The 16,974-nt window shown below is 41.0% G+C and overlaps 1 protein-coding gene across 3 annotated transcripts in view; it reads right to left on the bottom strand.

The window, feature by feature from the left end:
- The window catches only part of Actr3b (actin related protein 3B), a 65,377-nt gene extending 48,830 nt beyond the window's left edge, over positions 1 to 16,547 (bottom strand). Inside the window, exon 1 of one of the 3 annotated variants that reach the window (XM_004860349.3) lies at positions 16,381 to 16,547. In XM_004860349.3, the coding sequence (XP_004860406.1) occupies positions 16,381 to 16,424 (44 nt within the window). In that variant the 5' untranslated portion in view covers positions 16,425 to 16,547. The remainder of the gene's footprint in view (positions 1 to 16,380) is intronic. The other 2 variants (XM_004860348.3, XM_004860350.4) reach the window with 2 other exon arrangements.
- Between the last annotated feature and the right edge of the window lie 427 nt (positions 16,548 to 16,974).

Raw genomic sequence — 16,974 nt, 5'->3', positions numbered from 1 at the left:
AACTCAGTATGTGGCCCAGGCTGGCCCTGAACTCATGAAAATCCTCCTGCCTCAGCCTCCCGAGTCCTCAGATTATAGGTGTATACCACCATACCTGGCAATACTAAATTTTTTGATGTGGTAGTATTTCTAATTCTAATAAGTTAACTTTATGATCTGTGAATGTATTTTCCCTCTGCCATTGTATTTTTGAATATATAGTGAGTAGACAGGACTGGGAGACAAAAAGCTCAAGTGGGCTGCCCTGAACCACACCTTGGAGCTTAGCCTCCCTGAGCTCCAGCCTCTCCTACCCAGGGTCCAATGAAGGGCCAGGCTCGGAAACTCCAGTGCCCATAGGGCCAGCCAGCCCCCGAAGCTTCTCCAGTCCACTAAGAGCAGAGCCAGGGACAGAGACTATCATTCTGGAAGTATGCTCCACCCAATAAATTTGGGGGGGGGGGGCACCAGGGATCAAACTCAAGTCCTTGCACTTGCACAGCAGGTGGCGAAACCACTGAGCTAAATCCCCGGCCCAGTGTTTGAGGATTTTTGGGTATTTTTTGGTACCGGGGATCGAACTCGGGTTCTTGCGCTTACATGGTAGGCGGCCAAACCACTGAGCTAAATCCCCGGCTCCACACAATAAATATTAACTAAACCAAATTACTGATTCAAGGCTAAAGAAGCTTATAAAATTCCAACAAGCAGGCCAGAAATCACTAAAATCATCAAATGCAAATGTAATGGTGTATGTGAGGTTTTATGTTTATTATGCAGTGCTGGAGAATGAACCTAGGCCTTCACAATGAGCTACATCTCAACCCATTTTTTATTTGTTTTGTTTTGTGTTTCGGGGGTTTTTTTAACTTTTTTTATTAGTACATATTGATTACATTCATCATAGGAAATTTGTACCTGCACATAATATATCTTAGTTCTTTTTCTCCCATTCCCCTCCCCTCCCTTCAACCCTTCTCCCTCTCCTCTTCCCCAGGTTACTGTGATAGCAGACAAGAATCACCACATCTGGTAAAGAGGCCTCCTCACTCACTACCCAAAAATAATTATGCACTTGCACTGAAATCATTCAAATGAATCCATCTCCCCACAAAGCTAGAGTGTGAGTTTGGTGATATCAGGAACAGGGTCCTTCATCATTGTTATCTCTGCTCCCTTCCATAGTACCTGGTATGTGGCAAACACTTTACAGATAGATCTGCTGAAGGATCCCTTCCCTGGTGTAAGAACAGGTAATAATGGTCAAACTCCTGGGAGAAAGGGCAATGTTTGAAAGAAGGGTGCTAAAGTCAGGAAAAATATTTGATGGAACCAGAAAAGACAAGAGACTGTCCAATATGATCTCCTACTTACAGATGAGAAAAACCTTGACTACATGAAAGGGGTTTAAAAAATAAATGTTAACCTTTTTTTACAAATCAGATGCTAAGTATCATTCATGTCTGCTGTGTTTCTTGTTTGTTGTTGTTGTTGTTGTTGTTGTTGTTGTTGTTGATTGGTTGGTTGGTTTGAGACAGGGTCTTGCTACGTAGTTCAGGCCGGCCCTGAACTAACTGTGCAGCCCAGGCTGGCCTCAAACTCATGGTGATCCTCCTGCTTCTCTATCCCAAGTGCTGGGATTACAGGAATGTGCCACCAGGCCCAGCGGGTTGCTATGTTATTTTTCCCCCCTTCTGGTACTGGGGATCAAACTCAGGACCTTGTGCTCGCAAGGCAGGCAAGGCACTACTGAGCTAAATCACTGGCCCTACTGTGTTATTTTTTTGTATTGAGTTTTTATTAAGACAATTCATTTGGCTGGGTTCAAATCCCAGCTTAGCTGTTTGCTGGTCACTTCTGGATGTCACTTTCCCCCTCTGTAAAATGGTTTAATTATACACTCTACCTCCTGGGGTTAGCATGAAAATGGAATGAGCTAGTATATATAAAAATGATAGAACAATAATGTCTATATATTTGTTATTATTTTACTACTGTTCTTCTGTATGTTTAAATATTTTCTTATTAAAATCTGAAAAAGTTTTTTTTCTAAATATTCCAGCCAGGTATGGTGGCGCACACCTGTAATCCTAGCATTCAGGATGTGAGGCATGATGCTGAGGCTCATGGCCTGCCAGGGCAACTTAGGGAGACCCTATCTGAAAATAAAAATAAATAAATAAGAAGAACTGGGAGTGTAGCTCAGCAGTAGAGTGCCCCTAGGTATGATCTCCAGTACTGCAAAAAAATAAAAGAAAAAGAAAAGAAATTCACCTATTACAAACATGACTTCACATTGAGTTTTTCTGTTGTTGCCTAGTCTACATTTTTTTGAAAGGCAAGTTTTATTTTTTTTGTAAAACATTTATTGGTACATTTTAGATATACATGATAACATTCATCATAGGGAATCTGTACCTGTACATGATATATCTTGCTTATTCCCCCCCATTCCTGCCCCTCTCTTATTTGGCAGGTAAGTTTAAAATCATCTGGGTAGGCAAGCAGAAAGAACCAGCCATACCTGCAAAAATCCCTGATTCCTAGCCCAGTGCAAGGCTCAGAAATGGAAGTGTTCAGAGAAGAAGCCTGGCATCTGTGTGTTTAATGAGCCCTGCCCTTCCCCCAGTGGTTCTGATGGTCACACTGGACATCACAGTTCTGATTTATATCACAGGCCATCACCATGGCATCTTCATACAGTGAGAGCTCCCCAACCTCATATTCACATCATGAATCGTCCACCATTCTCCACATTTACCAAATAAAACACATCTGGATGTTGACATTTCATACTTATCAGAAGCTTAGAGGAAAGGACTCAAATGTATCAGTTCTGTCTTATTATGTAAACTAATGTAGCTGGGACATGGTGGTGCACACCTGTAATCCCAGCGCTCAGGAGCCTGAGGCAGGAGGACCACTGCAAGTTTGATGCCAGCCTGGGTTACACAGGGAGCTCAAGGCCAGCCTGAACTGCTCAGTAAGACTCTGTTTCAAAGAACCAAAATAAATAAATAAATAAAAACAGAATAATGTGAATTTAGGTATTCCATAAAAGATGCTTTTCAATTCAAATTATTTATGCAATTTAGTAGGTGTAGCAAAGAAAAAGGTCTAAGATCAACTAGTAGTGAAAAGAACCTAAGTTCTAAACAGAAGCATTTAATCCTCATGATGATGGGGGGTGGGGGAGAATCTCTCAAACCAAATGCTAATGAAACTAGCAGCATCCCTACTAAAATCAGAAGTAATCCAAGGAGACCCACTAGCACTACTCTCCTTTAACACTGTTTTGGAATTTAACATTGTTTGGGTATCACAAACCACAAAGATTAAATAAAAGGAATACATATTATAGAAAATGAATCAAAATGTATTAATAAATGATCACTATATACCTAGAATATGAGGAAAATTAAAAAATTAAAAGCAATATGGAACTCAGTAACATGACTAATTACTACAGGAAGAGACAAAAATTATCATGTAGGAGGCCCACACAGTGGTGCATGCTTGTAATCCCAACACTTTCGGCGGCTAAGACAGGAGAATCAGAAGTTCAAATCCTGCCTGGGCAACACAGGAGACCCTGCCTCAAATGAAAATTTAAAAATGGCTGGGGTTATAGATCAATGTGAATCAATACGTAAAAATATATTCTGGATGAAAAGATCCCATTTAGAATGGCAATAACTATGGAACAATACTACCTTTAAGAATAAAGATATAAAGAATAAAAATAAACTATATACCCAGGCGTGATGGTGAACACTTGTAATCCCAGCACTTGGGAGGCTGAGGTAGGAGGATTAGTGCAAGTTCAAGGCCAGCCTTGTAAGACCCTGTCTCCAAACAAACAAACAAACAAACAAAAAGAATAAACTATATGATGTATGTGAAGAACTCTCCATACACAAGCAGACAAAGAAACTGAGATATACCTTAGGCTTAGAGTCAATTTCTTTAGGAGAAATATTTACTATCACTAAATCCACCTGGAAGTTTAATGCAAAGGTTAGGCTGACATTGAGGGTGGTAGAAAGGTACATGTGGGTCACAGTAAAGGGCTAACAAGTCACTCTGTAGGAAATTTCACATTACCTGTTAAAACTGCATATCTCGGGCCGGGGATTTAGCTCAGTGGTTTCGCTGCCTGCTGCGCAAGCACAAGGACCAGAGTTCAATCCCCAGTACCAAAAAAAAAATTAAAAAAAATTAAAACTGCATATATGGGGCCAGGGATTTAGCTCAGTGGTTCTGCCACCTACCTTGCAAGCACAAGGTCCTGAGTTCAATCCCTAGTACAAAAAAAAAAACTGCGTATATGCAAATACATATATCTTGTCATCCAAACAGCACATTTCTAGGAATTCAGCCCCACAGAAGCATTTTACACGTATGTAAAGACATGCACAGAAAGAATATTCAACAAAACACTGTAACAGCAAAACAAAAAACTGGAAACATTCAAAATAAAGAATATAATAAACACATCCAGGGCTAGGGATTTAGCTCAGTGGTTCTGCCACCTGCCTCTCAAGCCCAAGGACCTGAGTTCAATCCCCGGTAACAAAAAAAAAAAAAAAAGCCACTATGGTAATAAACACATCCATACAATAAAATGCTATGCAACTATCCAAAAGGAAGTTCACAGTTACTGCCATAAACAGATGCAAACTGTGGTTGACAACAGTACGAAAATGTGACACCCTGGGGCTGCTGCTCTAGATTCATACATAACCCAGCACCAGCTCTGTGGTTGTAGGCATGTAAATCAATCCTTCCATGGCTCAGGCTCTTCACCTACACAATATGTACAACAATCTCTACCTCTAGTGTTAAATCTCACTATTTTTGGAAAGTGTTTCTTAATTCCAAATGCAAAAGTAGTACCTCTTTATTCAATAATTTACTTACTAGTGAACGTAATATAATAGATACCAGTGATCTCCATTGAACTATTCTCGGATAATGCCTTGAAAGAGTTTTAGTGTCTTCTTGCCAATTTGTGTGAACATGTTTTACACACTAAAGATGTTAGTACTTGTTCATCATATGCAGTATATCACTAATTCTTCTTGGTATGTTGTTAACTGAATTATACACCATGTGTCACTTAACGATAGGGATACATTCTAAGAAATGCAATGTTAATTGATTCTGTCATTATTTACACAAACTCACAAACTCACAAACTCCGACGGCTGTGACCTCACAGACGTAATCATATGGTGCAACCATCGTACATGCAGTTCAGTGAAATGGCCTTGTGCGGTACATGACTGTACATTTTGTGAAATATTAAAGTCTAAGTGATCAAACCTGTCAAATACTTTCAAGAGTAATTTCCTTTGTTATGTTTCTACTTCGAAAGTCTCTCTATGCTGGCACACACCTGTAATCCCAGCACTCAGAGGCTAAGGCAGGAAGAGCACCATGAGTTCAAGGCCAGCCTGAACTACAGAGAAAGACCCTGTCTCGAAAAACCAAAAACAAGCCAGGGATGTAGCTCAGTGGTACCACACGCCTGCCTGGCAAGCACAACGTTCTGAGTTCGATCCTCGGTACCAGAAAAAATAAACAAAAAGAAAACAAAAAAGACCCTCTATATGCTAAAAGTTTGTATTATCTCTCTTCTGGTTTTATGTGTTATCTTTCATCTGAAAAGCTAAGCAAATTTCCACAAATACATGTATTTAATAACACCCTTGGTGTTCTGTGTTTTGTTTTTTTTGTCTTTTGGTACAAGGGATCGAACTGGGGACCTTGCGCTTGCGAGGCAGGTGGAGGCGCCACGGAGCTAAATCCCCAGCTTGGTGTTGGGTTTTGACTCCACCTTCCAAAAGGCAGCCAGCAAGAAGGCAGGCACCACCCTCAAAGTCATTAACCCATCTCACTTTCCCAACTCCTACCTTCCGTGTTCCCTGCAACCCAAGACCTCTGCTCATGTGCAAATCCAGCAGACAAAACAGGAAGCCATGGACACAGAATGGATCACTGCCTATGGCATGCCAACAGTTACACCTCCTCCCTTTAAACAACACATTCTCACAGTTTGAAATTCAAAGCAATAAAAGAAGGTATCGAGAGGCCGGGGATTTAGCTCAGTGGTTTCGCCGCCTGCTGCTCAAGCGCAAGGACCCAGAGTTCGATCCCCGGTACCAAAAAATAAATAAATAAAAAATAAAAGAAGGTATCCAGACAGGCATGGTGACACACAACTATAATCCTAGCTACTCCAGAGGCTGAGGCAGGAGGATCACATGTCCAAGCTCAGCTTAGGCAATTTAGTGAGGGTAAGTCTCCAAATAAAAGTGGTTTTTTCCCCAAAATGAAAGTTTTTAAAAGGGCTGGGATTTCGGTTCAATGGTAGAGTATGTAACTGTTCAATCCCTAGCACCACCACCGAGGAAAGGTGTGCCCACCCACTCACTCTTGCTCCACCTCCCTTCCTCTCTGGTGCACCTTTCCAGTATAGTCTGATACACCCTTACCTGCCCACCACTGCATGCTTTTCCTAATACAAAGATTCGCTCTTAGGAATGCCTCTCTCAACAACATGGAGACTCTCCCATTCTGCAGTCAGAGGAATTCATCTACTCTCAATTCAACATATTTATATATAATTGAAATTCCTCCCACAACCATGTGTCTTGAGCAGAAGGTGACAATGTAAGCTCAATTAATTTATGTTCAAAAGTAGAAAAGTTACGTCTTAAACAGCTCCACATCTTCATGTCTTTATATAGTGCTCTTGGACTGCACCTCACAGGGAGGGCTCTCCTGAATGAGACACTTGTGAGGTCCCATCTCAAGCTCTAAACTTCAACCACAACAGCACAATACCTGCCTAAGATCATCACAGAAAACTGTTCCCATGTTGAAATCATATAGTTAAAATAATATACAGTCAATGGAAACAAAGCTTTGTACATAGGGAGGGGAGGGGGCTTGGGGGGAATGGGATAAAATAAAATTTATTTTTTTTAAAAAATGATATACAGTCAAATTTCTTATATGTCCCTGGGTGTTGTATAGAAAACTGTGGCTTGTTTTCTTATAGAAGAGTTTGATATATAAATTCAAATTTATTATTTTATCTAAATTTAATCTTTATTTTAATCTATTTAAATTTTACATTACCTAACATATTTGTCTATTTCTTCAAAATGCTTCTCTTAGGCCAGGCATGGTGGCACACATCTGTAATCTCAGCACTCAGAAGAGCCTGAGGCAGGAGGACCACCATGAGTTCAAGGCCAGCGTGGAGCACACAACAAGACTCGTCTCAAAAACTCAAAAAGATAAATAAATGTCATCAATTCGCCCAATGTAAAGCCATGCCTGTTAGGGGAGTCTCAGCATTGTAAGATGAACCCTGACCCCAGGTTTAAACAGTCAACACTGTTGAAACGACTATACCCCCTTCCCTGCCAGGGCTTGGGGTCAAACCCAAGGCTTCATGCATGCAAAGCAAGCCCTACCACTAAGCTACACTCCCAGCACCTGAAACGACCTCTTCTCAGCTGGGCTGTTTTTCTTCCTGAGTGAATTTCAAAGGTACACAAAGTCAGTGTTAAATATAACAGCCTTCTCAAACCCTTCACTGCAAATAATGAGAAGTAAAGCAATTACCATACTGGTCTCTCATTTCTCCCACCACCAGCCCTAACCTTAATCTAATCCCTCATGTTAACCCCTTTGGGAATTTTTGCTATGGTGGGTTATCATTATGTTGATTTATTGTTTGTTTGTTTGGAGACAGGGTCTTGCTATGTAGCCCAGGGTGGCCTTGATCCCACAGCAATTGGCAATCTTCCTGCCTCACCCTCTAGGATTACAGGTATATACCACCATGACCAGCTTCATTCACTATGTTGATATTTTTAAGGCTAAATCAATATTTATTCAATTATCATAGATTATTACTTCCCTACTTCAACCCCTCCATTTGTGGAATCCTCACCGATTCATCTGTCAGTTAGCTAGGTTATACCTACAAGGAGGCTTTTCAGTGAAGTTTATGAATGCTACTGTTCCTGAGCTTTTGCATATTTGAAAATGTCATTATGCTGCACTGTAAGACAATTCAGTCTAATGCCTGTCTCCCCACACCAAGTCCTATGCATGCTTACACTGCTGCTCCCTCACCTTCAGGCAAAGTGTATTGTTGAAAAGTTCCAGTCTGAACTGACTTCATTTTTCCCATTAGATATGGCGTACTGCTTGGGAGGTTTTCCCTGTTGTATGTGTACAAGTCTTCCTTTATCTTTCAGGTTAGTAAATTCATCAGAATAGGTCTCCATTATAGTGAATATTTACTGCAGTTCTTCCAGTTGGAAGTGCATCTTGTATAGATATAACTATATAACTAAATGACCCTTTACTCCAAGTAAACTATGTTACCAATGTTTCTTTTCCACTTACGCTGCTCCCCTCCCGAGCCTTGCCTGCGGTGTTCTCTGGCCTGTCCCTCCAATCACTACTGCCTCCTTGTTCTCTCACCTCACTGTGGTCGGTGCAATGTCCCAAAGCTCAGCCTCCACATAGTTCAGATTTCTGGAGTACTGGGACTACTTGCAGCCTCTGACGTGGATTCCATTTGTGAAATGATCTTTCTATGCTTCCTTATGGATGCCAGCTCACCTTCACACCACCTTTTATCCTCCCTTCAATCTTCTGGATTACTTCTTTGCTCTTTCACTTTACTGAGCTTATGCTGTCTAAATTTTTTGAGAGCAAGATGGGTTTTGTTTCAGGTTTTTTTTTAGCAAAATGGTTTTGTCTACAACTGTACTTTGATTCCTGGAGTGGTCCTTCTTGCAAAGTACATTTTTCATCTACTTTGGCTTGCCGTGTTCCTCTCCTTATGCTCTATGCACAGGTCCCAGGTTGGGTCCTCCCTGCTTAACACTCAGCTGTGAATGGACACAGTTCTCTCTGGCCCTGCTACTTGCTCAGCAGCCAACAAATCTGCTCCCCACTTGCAGACATTGAATCCATGGTTTGTGATCTCTGAGTAGTCCTCTGGGTGTTTACAGCAAAAAAGCAGCAGAATTCATGGAGTGAGCAGCCAGAGCTTGGACCTGTGTGTCTATACTTTCTGGGAAAGGCCATTAACTTCTTCGTTCTGGCAACATCGCCCATTCAAAGTGAGTATGGGGCTTAAGAGGAAATGGCTCATCATGGCTATCAGCAATTCTTGCCCAGGTTATGAGCTCCCCCTCATAGGTTTCCCCTTCAGGAAGCCACACCAAAGACATAGACAGCACTGAGGCAGATCTCTCTTCCAGGGCAGCGCACGCACTCTGCTAACAGGTATTTGGAAATGAGCTGCTTGCAAAATATGCCATCTCTGGCAATGGCCCATCCACTCCCACCTCCTCTCCAGTAAGGTCTGCATGTAGCTCTTCAGACTGACTAATGCTAAGACACCTGCACCCAGACAGAGGGGCAAAAATGTCACATCTCAGTATGCACCCACACATGGGTCCACATTTTACTATAAATTTCATAAAGTGTACATGAATTTTCGCTGCTTTCTACTCCATTTTTTACTTAGTTTGTTCATTTTGGGAAGTTCCAAAAAGAAATGTTATGTGAATATATATTTATACCACCATATGTCCAACAAAGTATTAAAAACCTTTCAGTAAGGCCGGGCGTGGTGCCGCATGGCTGTGGTCCCAGCACTCTGGAGGCTGAGGCAGAAGGATCACCCCCAAGTTCAAGGCCAGCCTGGGCTACATAGTGAGACCTTGTCTCAAAAAAAAATAAAAAAACAGAAAACCTCTTTCCAGTATGAAAAGGATATACAATATAACATAAAATCAGTACTACTAACAACTTAGAGAATTTTCCATAAATGAAGCTTTTAAGGTGGCTGTATGGGAAGAAGTATGTAGTAATGAATGGCTCCATGCTCTTAGGTTCAACACAACTCAAAAAAAATACACATAAAAAAATAAGCTTGTTGACTCCCTTATAGTTATTAATTAGAAAGTAAAAGGCATTTTTTTCCTCTAAATCAGAGGATAGGAAAAAGGAGAAAAGGAGTACAAGCTAATTTTATCACTGCTTAGAGTTCAGAGCCAGGAGGAAAAAAAAACACAAATAAAGGGATATACAAAGCATGATCTGAAACTTCAGTAATTTAAAAGAAAAAAAAATACATTACATTAAAAGATACAATGCCATTAATCCTTCTCTAAATACTCCCCTCACTTCAAACACACTTAACTCATCATTCTTGCCACTTTCTCAAGCAGTTCTTTGAGTGTCTTTAGCTGAACTATTATGGCTAATTTGTTGTCCTGAAGTGATCCAAAACATTTTCCCTTTCGTCATTTTGTCTTCAGAAAAAAAACAGAAGTCAGTCAGTGCCATATCCTGGAGATAAGGTGGATGAACATATGCAATAATGCCTTTATGAGCCTGCCTTTCCATTGGATGGCACTCAGCAGCAGCAGTCACCAAATTTTTTGACCACATGTATAGACATACTCACAAAAGCAGACTACCAGAACTGCTTCAGAAAGTGGCAAGAATGATGAGGTAACTGTGTTTGAAACAAGGGGGAAAATTATAAGGGGATATAATGACAATGTGTCTTTTCTGTAATAAATATTTTTACTTAAGCAGTCACCATATTTTTCAATCATCCCTTATATGTAAAGGTAACAATTAAATAAAAATTTTTTTTTAAAAAAAACAAAAAACAAATTATTGGGCCAGGGATTTAGCTCAGTGGTTCTGCCACTTGCCTTGCAAGCTCAAGGACCCGAGTTCGATCCCTGGTACCAAAAAAAAAAAAAAAAGAAAACAATTAAATAAAAATAAAATCTATCCTGAAGTACCCAAAAAATATACAAATCAGCCATACCTGCCTGCCAAGCGCAAGGTCCTGAGTTTGATCCCCAGTATCAAAAAAAAAAAAACACTTTATATATACACATATATATACACACATACACAAATAAAATAAAATTGACTATGGCAAAAGATTATATAGCTGTGCAGTAGAAATATAAATCAATAAGGCAAAACTGAGGCCAAATATATTGGCCATATCAATGAATGCACGTTTGTTTATGTCATCTGTCAATAGGTGTAAAAGAGCTTAAGTCATCCATTGAAGGGCTTTTTCACATTGGCTAACAAAGAAAAATCCAGTATGTTGGCTCTAGGACACAGCTATACAATGCAGAAAGGATAACAAAAGAATGAGCAAAGACATATTCCAGACAGACAGTGAATGAGAAGCAAGCAGCAGTCACACATTTTTTTTTTTTTAGTACCAGGAATTGAACTCTGGACCTTGTGCATGCCAAGCAGTCATGACACTGCTGAGCTACATCCTCGACCCAGTCACACATCTTGATAGCAACAGTCAAGCTCAGATCAGAAACACCAAGAGAAGGCTACAGTATACTGCTGAAGCAAGGACTCAAAGGAAGACACAAGTTATTTATATGTAAGCACCCAATAAATAAGACAGCAAAGATTCCCAGAAAGCAGAAACTGCAGATCTTAGGAGAAATAAACACTAACAACAAGCAGACCAAAAGAACAAAAACTGCAAAATCCAAAAACAGTAAGGTGGTTCAGAGTATCTGACCAAACTTGAGATGATATTTTCTTTTCATAACCATATAGTACATTCACAAAGCAATCTTGGACTACAAATAAATGAACTTCAAAGAACTAAAAAACCAACAGGATCCTTCCAGCCATAATGTAATAAAAGTAGAAATTTAAAAAGAAAAATCAAAAAAAGTGCTGAGTTACATATAAATAACTTGTGTCTTCCTTTGAGTCATTGCTTCTTGCTTCAGCATTATACTGTAGCCTTCTCTTGGTTTTTTTGGGTTTTTTTGTTTTGTACTGGGAATCAAACTCAGGACCTTGAGATCAAAATGAATAAATGATAATGTGAATTAGGAAGAAAAGGTCTAAATGGGTAGGGGAACTGGGAGGGGTAGGGGAAAAGGAAGAAAGGAAAGGAAAAAATAGAGAAAAGGAAAAAATGGAAACAAAGTCTGTAAATAAGGAGGGGTGGAGGAGTTGAAGGGAGGGCAGGGGAATGCGGAAAAAATAAGAACAAAGATACATCATGTAAAAGTACAAGTTCCCAGTGATGAATGGAACTGTATTGTATACCTAAAATGTACCAATAAACTTAAATGGGAAAAAGAAAAAAAAAAACTCAGGAGCTTGAGCAATGGATGACTTGAACTCTTTTACCCTTATCGACAGATGAATTTTTGTTTGTTTTTTTTAGACAGGTCTCACTATGTACTCCAAGCTGGCCTTGATCTTGTAGCCCAGGCTGGCCTCAAACTCACAGCAATCCTCCTACCTCAGCCTTCTGAGTGTTGTGATTACAGGTATGTGCCACCATGCCCAGCTCTGCCTGAATATTTTTTGACAGTCCTCATTTTTTTTTCTTTTCCAGTACCAGGGATCAAACTCAGGACCTTGCACCTGTGAGGCAGGCACAGCACCACTGAGCTAAATCTCCAGCCCTGCCTGAATATTTTTTAAAACATCTTAGTACTTGTAAAAATACTGAGTCAGAAGAAATTCAAGACGAAAAGAAAATTTCTTGGAAACAATAATTTAAAAATCTAAATCTAAGGATATACAGAGCTAAAAACATATCTGCTAATTTCTGTGGCACAAAATACCTTTTCAATATAAAGGAAAGATAAAAATAAATTTAACATCCTACTCAGACACAAAAACTAGAAAACAAAGTGAAAAAACAGAAATACGTCAAAAAACACAAAAAGAATTAAATAAACCCCAAAGCTTGTCCTTTGAGAAAAGATTCACAACATACAAAAAACACTAGCTAGGGGCCAGGGATTTAGCTCAGTGGTTTCGCCACCTGCTATGCAAGCACAAGGACCCAAGTTTGATCTCTGGTACCAAAAAAAAAAAAAAACAAAAAAAATCACTAGCTAAATCATTAAGAAAAAAGGATAAAAATACTATACATGTATTTGAGTGACAAGGGGAAAATTGAGCATAAAAAGGTTTTTGTTGTTTTTTTTTTGGTACCGGGGATCAAACTCGGGTCCTTGCGCTTGCATAGCAGGCGGTGAAACCACTGAGCTAAATCCCCCGCCCCATAAAAAGTTTTAAAATATAAGAAACTACTAATACACACATTTGAAAAATCTAAATAAAATGGATGTTTTTAGACAATTGTAACACACCAAACTGTCCTCACACAGAGTCTGTCCAGACACAGAGAACAAAGAGGAAATATATATATATATATATATATATATATATATATATATATATATAAAGAAGAGCACACAGTGGTATTTCTTTCTGAGTCTCCCACAGATTTTTTAATTATTTCCAAATAAATATAAAAATATTTTTTAAATCATCATTAAAAAAGTTTGGTCAGCTGGGCATGGTAGCACACGCATGTAATTCCAGCACTCGGAGAGGCTGAAGCAGGAGGATCACCACAAGTTCAAGGCCTACCTGGGCTAGCTACATAGTGAATTCAAATCCAGCCTGAACAACATAGCAAGACCCTGTCTCCAAAAAAGAAAAAAAAAAAAAATTTGGTCAAAATTTCCTCTGATGAATGTTATCATTATGTATATCTAAAATGTACCAATAAAAAATAATTTTAAAAAAAATTCTAGATGCCTACAAGATATATTTAAAATAATCTGTATATAAAAAAAAGTTTGGTCAAGACAGGAGAGACTGGATTTGTGGCATATTCTCTGAAAGCAGCCTAGTCATTCCTTTAAATAGCTGAGACTTTATTTTTGGATCTAGGAGATCCCTTTGTCCACATCATCCTAGCCCCCAGCAGACTTGTGCTCAATCAGTTGGCCTCAGGATTTATCAGAGGATCTAAGGCTATCAGGATGAAATTTATTCGCTATTAAAAAATAAAAATAAAAAATAAATCAAAGAACAAAAATAAAAATAAAATAAATAAATCAAAAACTGATCCCAGGGTATAGATCAGTGAGTGATAAAATCCTTGTCTAGCATTCAATTTCCATACCACCAAAACACCTGTTCAGTACATCATCTACTAAACCACGAGTACTAAACCACTAGTACCCACCAAGTTTTCCTCAATGTGAAGATTTCTTTTAGAATTTATTACTACAAAAGGCTTTTTCACCTGTAAAACAAGAATTTCTCTTCTTTATGACAGGAATTAGAAAACAGTGATTCTTTTTCCATACCATCAGATAGGCAGACTAAACCCAAAAGCAAGGACAAACTATGGCAACTGCTAGTCTCAAGTTCAGGATGACTTTGACCATTCTTTTCCTTATCCCTGGTTATTTTTATCTTCGTTTTACCACTTTTTGCAGGGAGGGGGTAGACAGAGTCTTGCTATGCAGTCCAGGCTGGCCTTGAACTCACCATGTAGCCCAGGCTGACCCAAACTTGCAGCAATCCTTCTGCCTCAGCCTCCCAAGTGCTGGGATTACAGAGGCATGTGCCACCACACCTGGCAGTTTTACCACTTTTTGTTCTACTTTGAGGTAAAACTCAATCCAAAAACCACTTTAGCTCCCTGGGAAATAAAAGAATTACTAAATGTGAAGGTGGGAACAGTTAGCTCTTCCAGGCTGCTCCATCTGACCACACACCTGGAACTGGAGATTCAAGATAAGCACAGTGGCTTCCACAGCAGAATCTTGTCAGTGTGAAACCCTGAGAAGATTCCCCACCAGTTTCCAAGTCTGGACACCAGAATCTATGCCAGCCTGAAGCCCTGAAGTGCAACACTGGCCCACAAGCAATGATCTACTGAAGCTGAGTTTCCCTGTAAGCAATCACATTAATCACCAACCTCAAAAGGTCAAAACTAAGCACATTTCAGATATTTACAGGAAGAATGATGAGTAACATCCCCAGGTGACTAATATTAAAGCTCTGACAAACTCCAAAAGCATTATCCTACTGCTATCATTAAGAGATACTTTCTACTTTAATAGTTTTGCCAAGACCAAAAATGCAAAAGCAAAACTCACATGCAAATGAGACATACCCTCACAAAGTGCCTTCACTCTTAACACAACCAGACCTGGGGGAGGGGAAGTGAACATGGGATTGTAGGGGAGGGGATGTGGAAGGGAGCCAAAAACTGGAGGGTTGCAATATCAATACTAAGCTGGGGTAGCAAAGTGACTGCTAAAATAAAAAGCCACAAAGCTTCTGGCACCATGTGCATCAGCCCAAGCAAACTGGCAGTGTTTCCCAGCCCGCAACTAGCACTGGTCCCTCAGCAGTAAGGTAAAAAATCATCAGTAGGGGATGGGCTGTGGCAAATTAGAAGACACCCCCACAAGGTTGCCAAGGAAACCAAACCAACTGCATTTTTCTACAGAAAAGAAGCACGGAGTAAGACGAACATGCCATGGAATATTTTATGGCAAAATGATGAAACGCCCTTCTTGAAAAACATTTAAAGGGCTAAATTTACTTCCAGACTATTTTACTATGCACTACATTCACAAAGCAAGAGGTTAAGCTTGTGCAGTATTCCCAAACTCCCAGCTAAGTGGATATAGCAATTACCTTTCTAAAACCAGCTAAGCCTGGGCCAGTGAAAAGTACAGGACATTTCCTCAGGTCTCTTGAATACATCAACATCAAAAGTGATCGCACCCAAAAAGAAAAAGCTTTCCCAAATTGAAGCTGTTTTTCAAAATGGAGACTTTTAAACATCATTTTTAAGAGAAAAAGGCAAAAATCTATGCCGACTAAAATCAAAAGCTTGGTCTGAGTGTGCCATTTCGGGCTGGAAAAGCGCAGAGTGGGCAGTAAAAATGCTGTCAAGCTGGTAAAGGAGCGCAAATATCTCCAGGAGTAGGTGGTAAAGAATCATCAGCCGAGAGAAATGCCACGTGAGAGCACAAAATGAGGACCTGTGATAAGAATGTCACAGGCAGGGAGACTTTAACTAGCAGGTACATGGCACTGAAAGGACACACAGCGAGCTGTGCCCCAGAAGCAGCATCCAGCAAGGGGAGGTCCCACGGGTCCCGGGTCCCGGGTCCCCGGTAGGGAACCGTCCTCGCGGCGGGGCAGCGCGAGCTGAGGGTCCCAGGTAAACCCCACTCCGCGCGCCAGGCCACGGGACAGAACAGGCGATAACTGGGGTACACTTAGACCGGGCACCTCGTTCCTCCCCCTCGGTTTTTCTTCCTCTCGACAGGGGAAGGGGGACTTCACACCATCAAGGTGAAGCTTGGAGGGAAGCGGCAGACACAGTGCAGGAGAGCAAACCCCACGCCCCACCTCCCCAGGAGACCCCGGCGCCGGTGAGCATAGCGAAGCTCCAGGCGAGGGGGAACTCTAGGACGCGGAGAGCAAGGGTAGGTGCCGCTGGGCTCTTACCCGGTGCCACAGTCCACCACGCAGGGAGGCAGGGAGCCCGCCATGCTCGGGACGCGCGGTGCTCGGGACGCGAACCGCCACTGACAGTTCGGCAGCCCGCTGGCCCCGCGCGCCGAGTCTCCCGCGCGCCGAGTCTCCCACGAGCCTCCGCAGCGCCGCCGCCAGGAGCCCGGATGCTCTACCGCCGCCGCGTAACGTTCGTTGGCCCTGGGCTGACCAATCACGACGCGCTCTCGCCCCTCCCTCGCCCGCCATTTTTAGAGCTGGCAGCGAAGCTTATTAGCCCACACGTACAACCTGGCGGCAGGGAAGGTTGGGACTTATTTTTAACTCATTTACGGTGAATGTAATCCCATTTTTGAGGCCTAGCGTCTTTCTCATTGGTTAAGTGTCGGCTCAGATGTCACTTTCTCGGGGAAGTTGTCCCTGATCACCCTAACTAGATACCCCTCCCCTCACTTTATTCTTTATCTTAATCAGTTGGGTTCATTCCTGACAGAGCAAGTGCTTTATATTTGTAATCTGTCGCTCCTACTGGACTATAGGCTCTATGACAGAGCTCGAGTTTGTGTTACTTTTTTGGAGACAGGGGTC

Source organism: Heterocephalus glaber, unplaced genomic scaffold (assembly GCF_053883595.1).
Source record: "Heterocephalus glaber isolate CG9 unplaced genomic scaffold, H.glaber_assembly_v1.0 deba00000818, whole genome shotgun sequence".
NCBI lineage: Eukaryota > Metazoa > Chordata > Mammalia > Rodentia > Bathyergidae > Heterocephalus > Heterocephalus glaber.
This window is presented reverse-complemented; position numbering and strand designations above follow the sequence as displayed.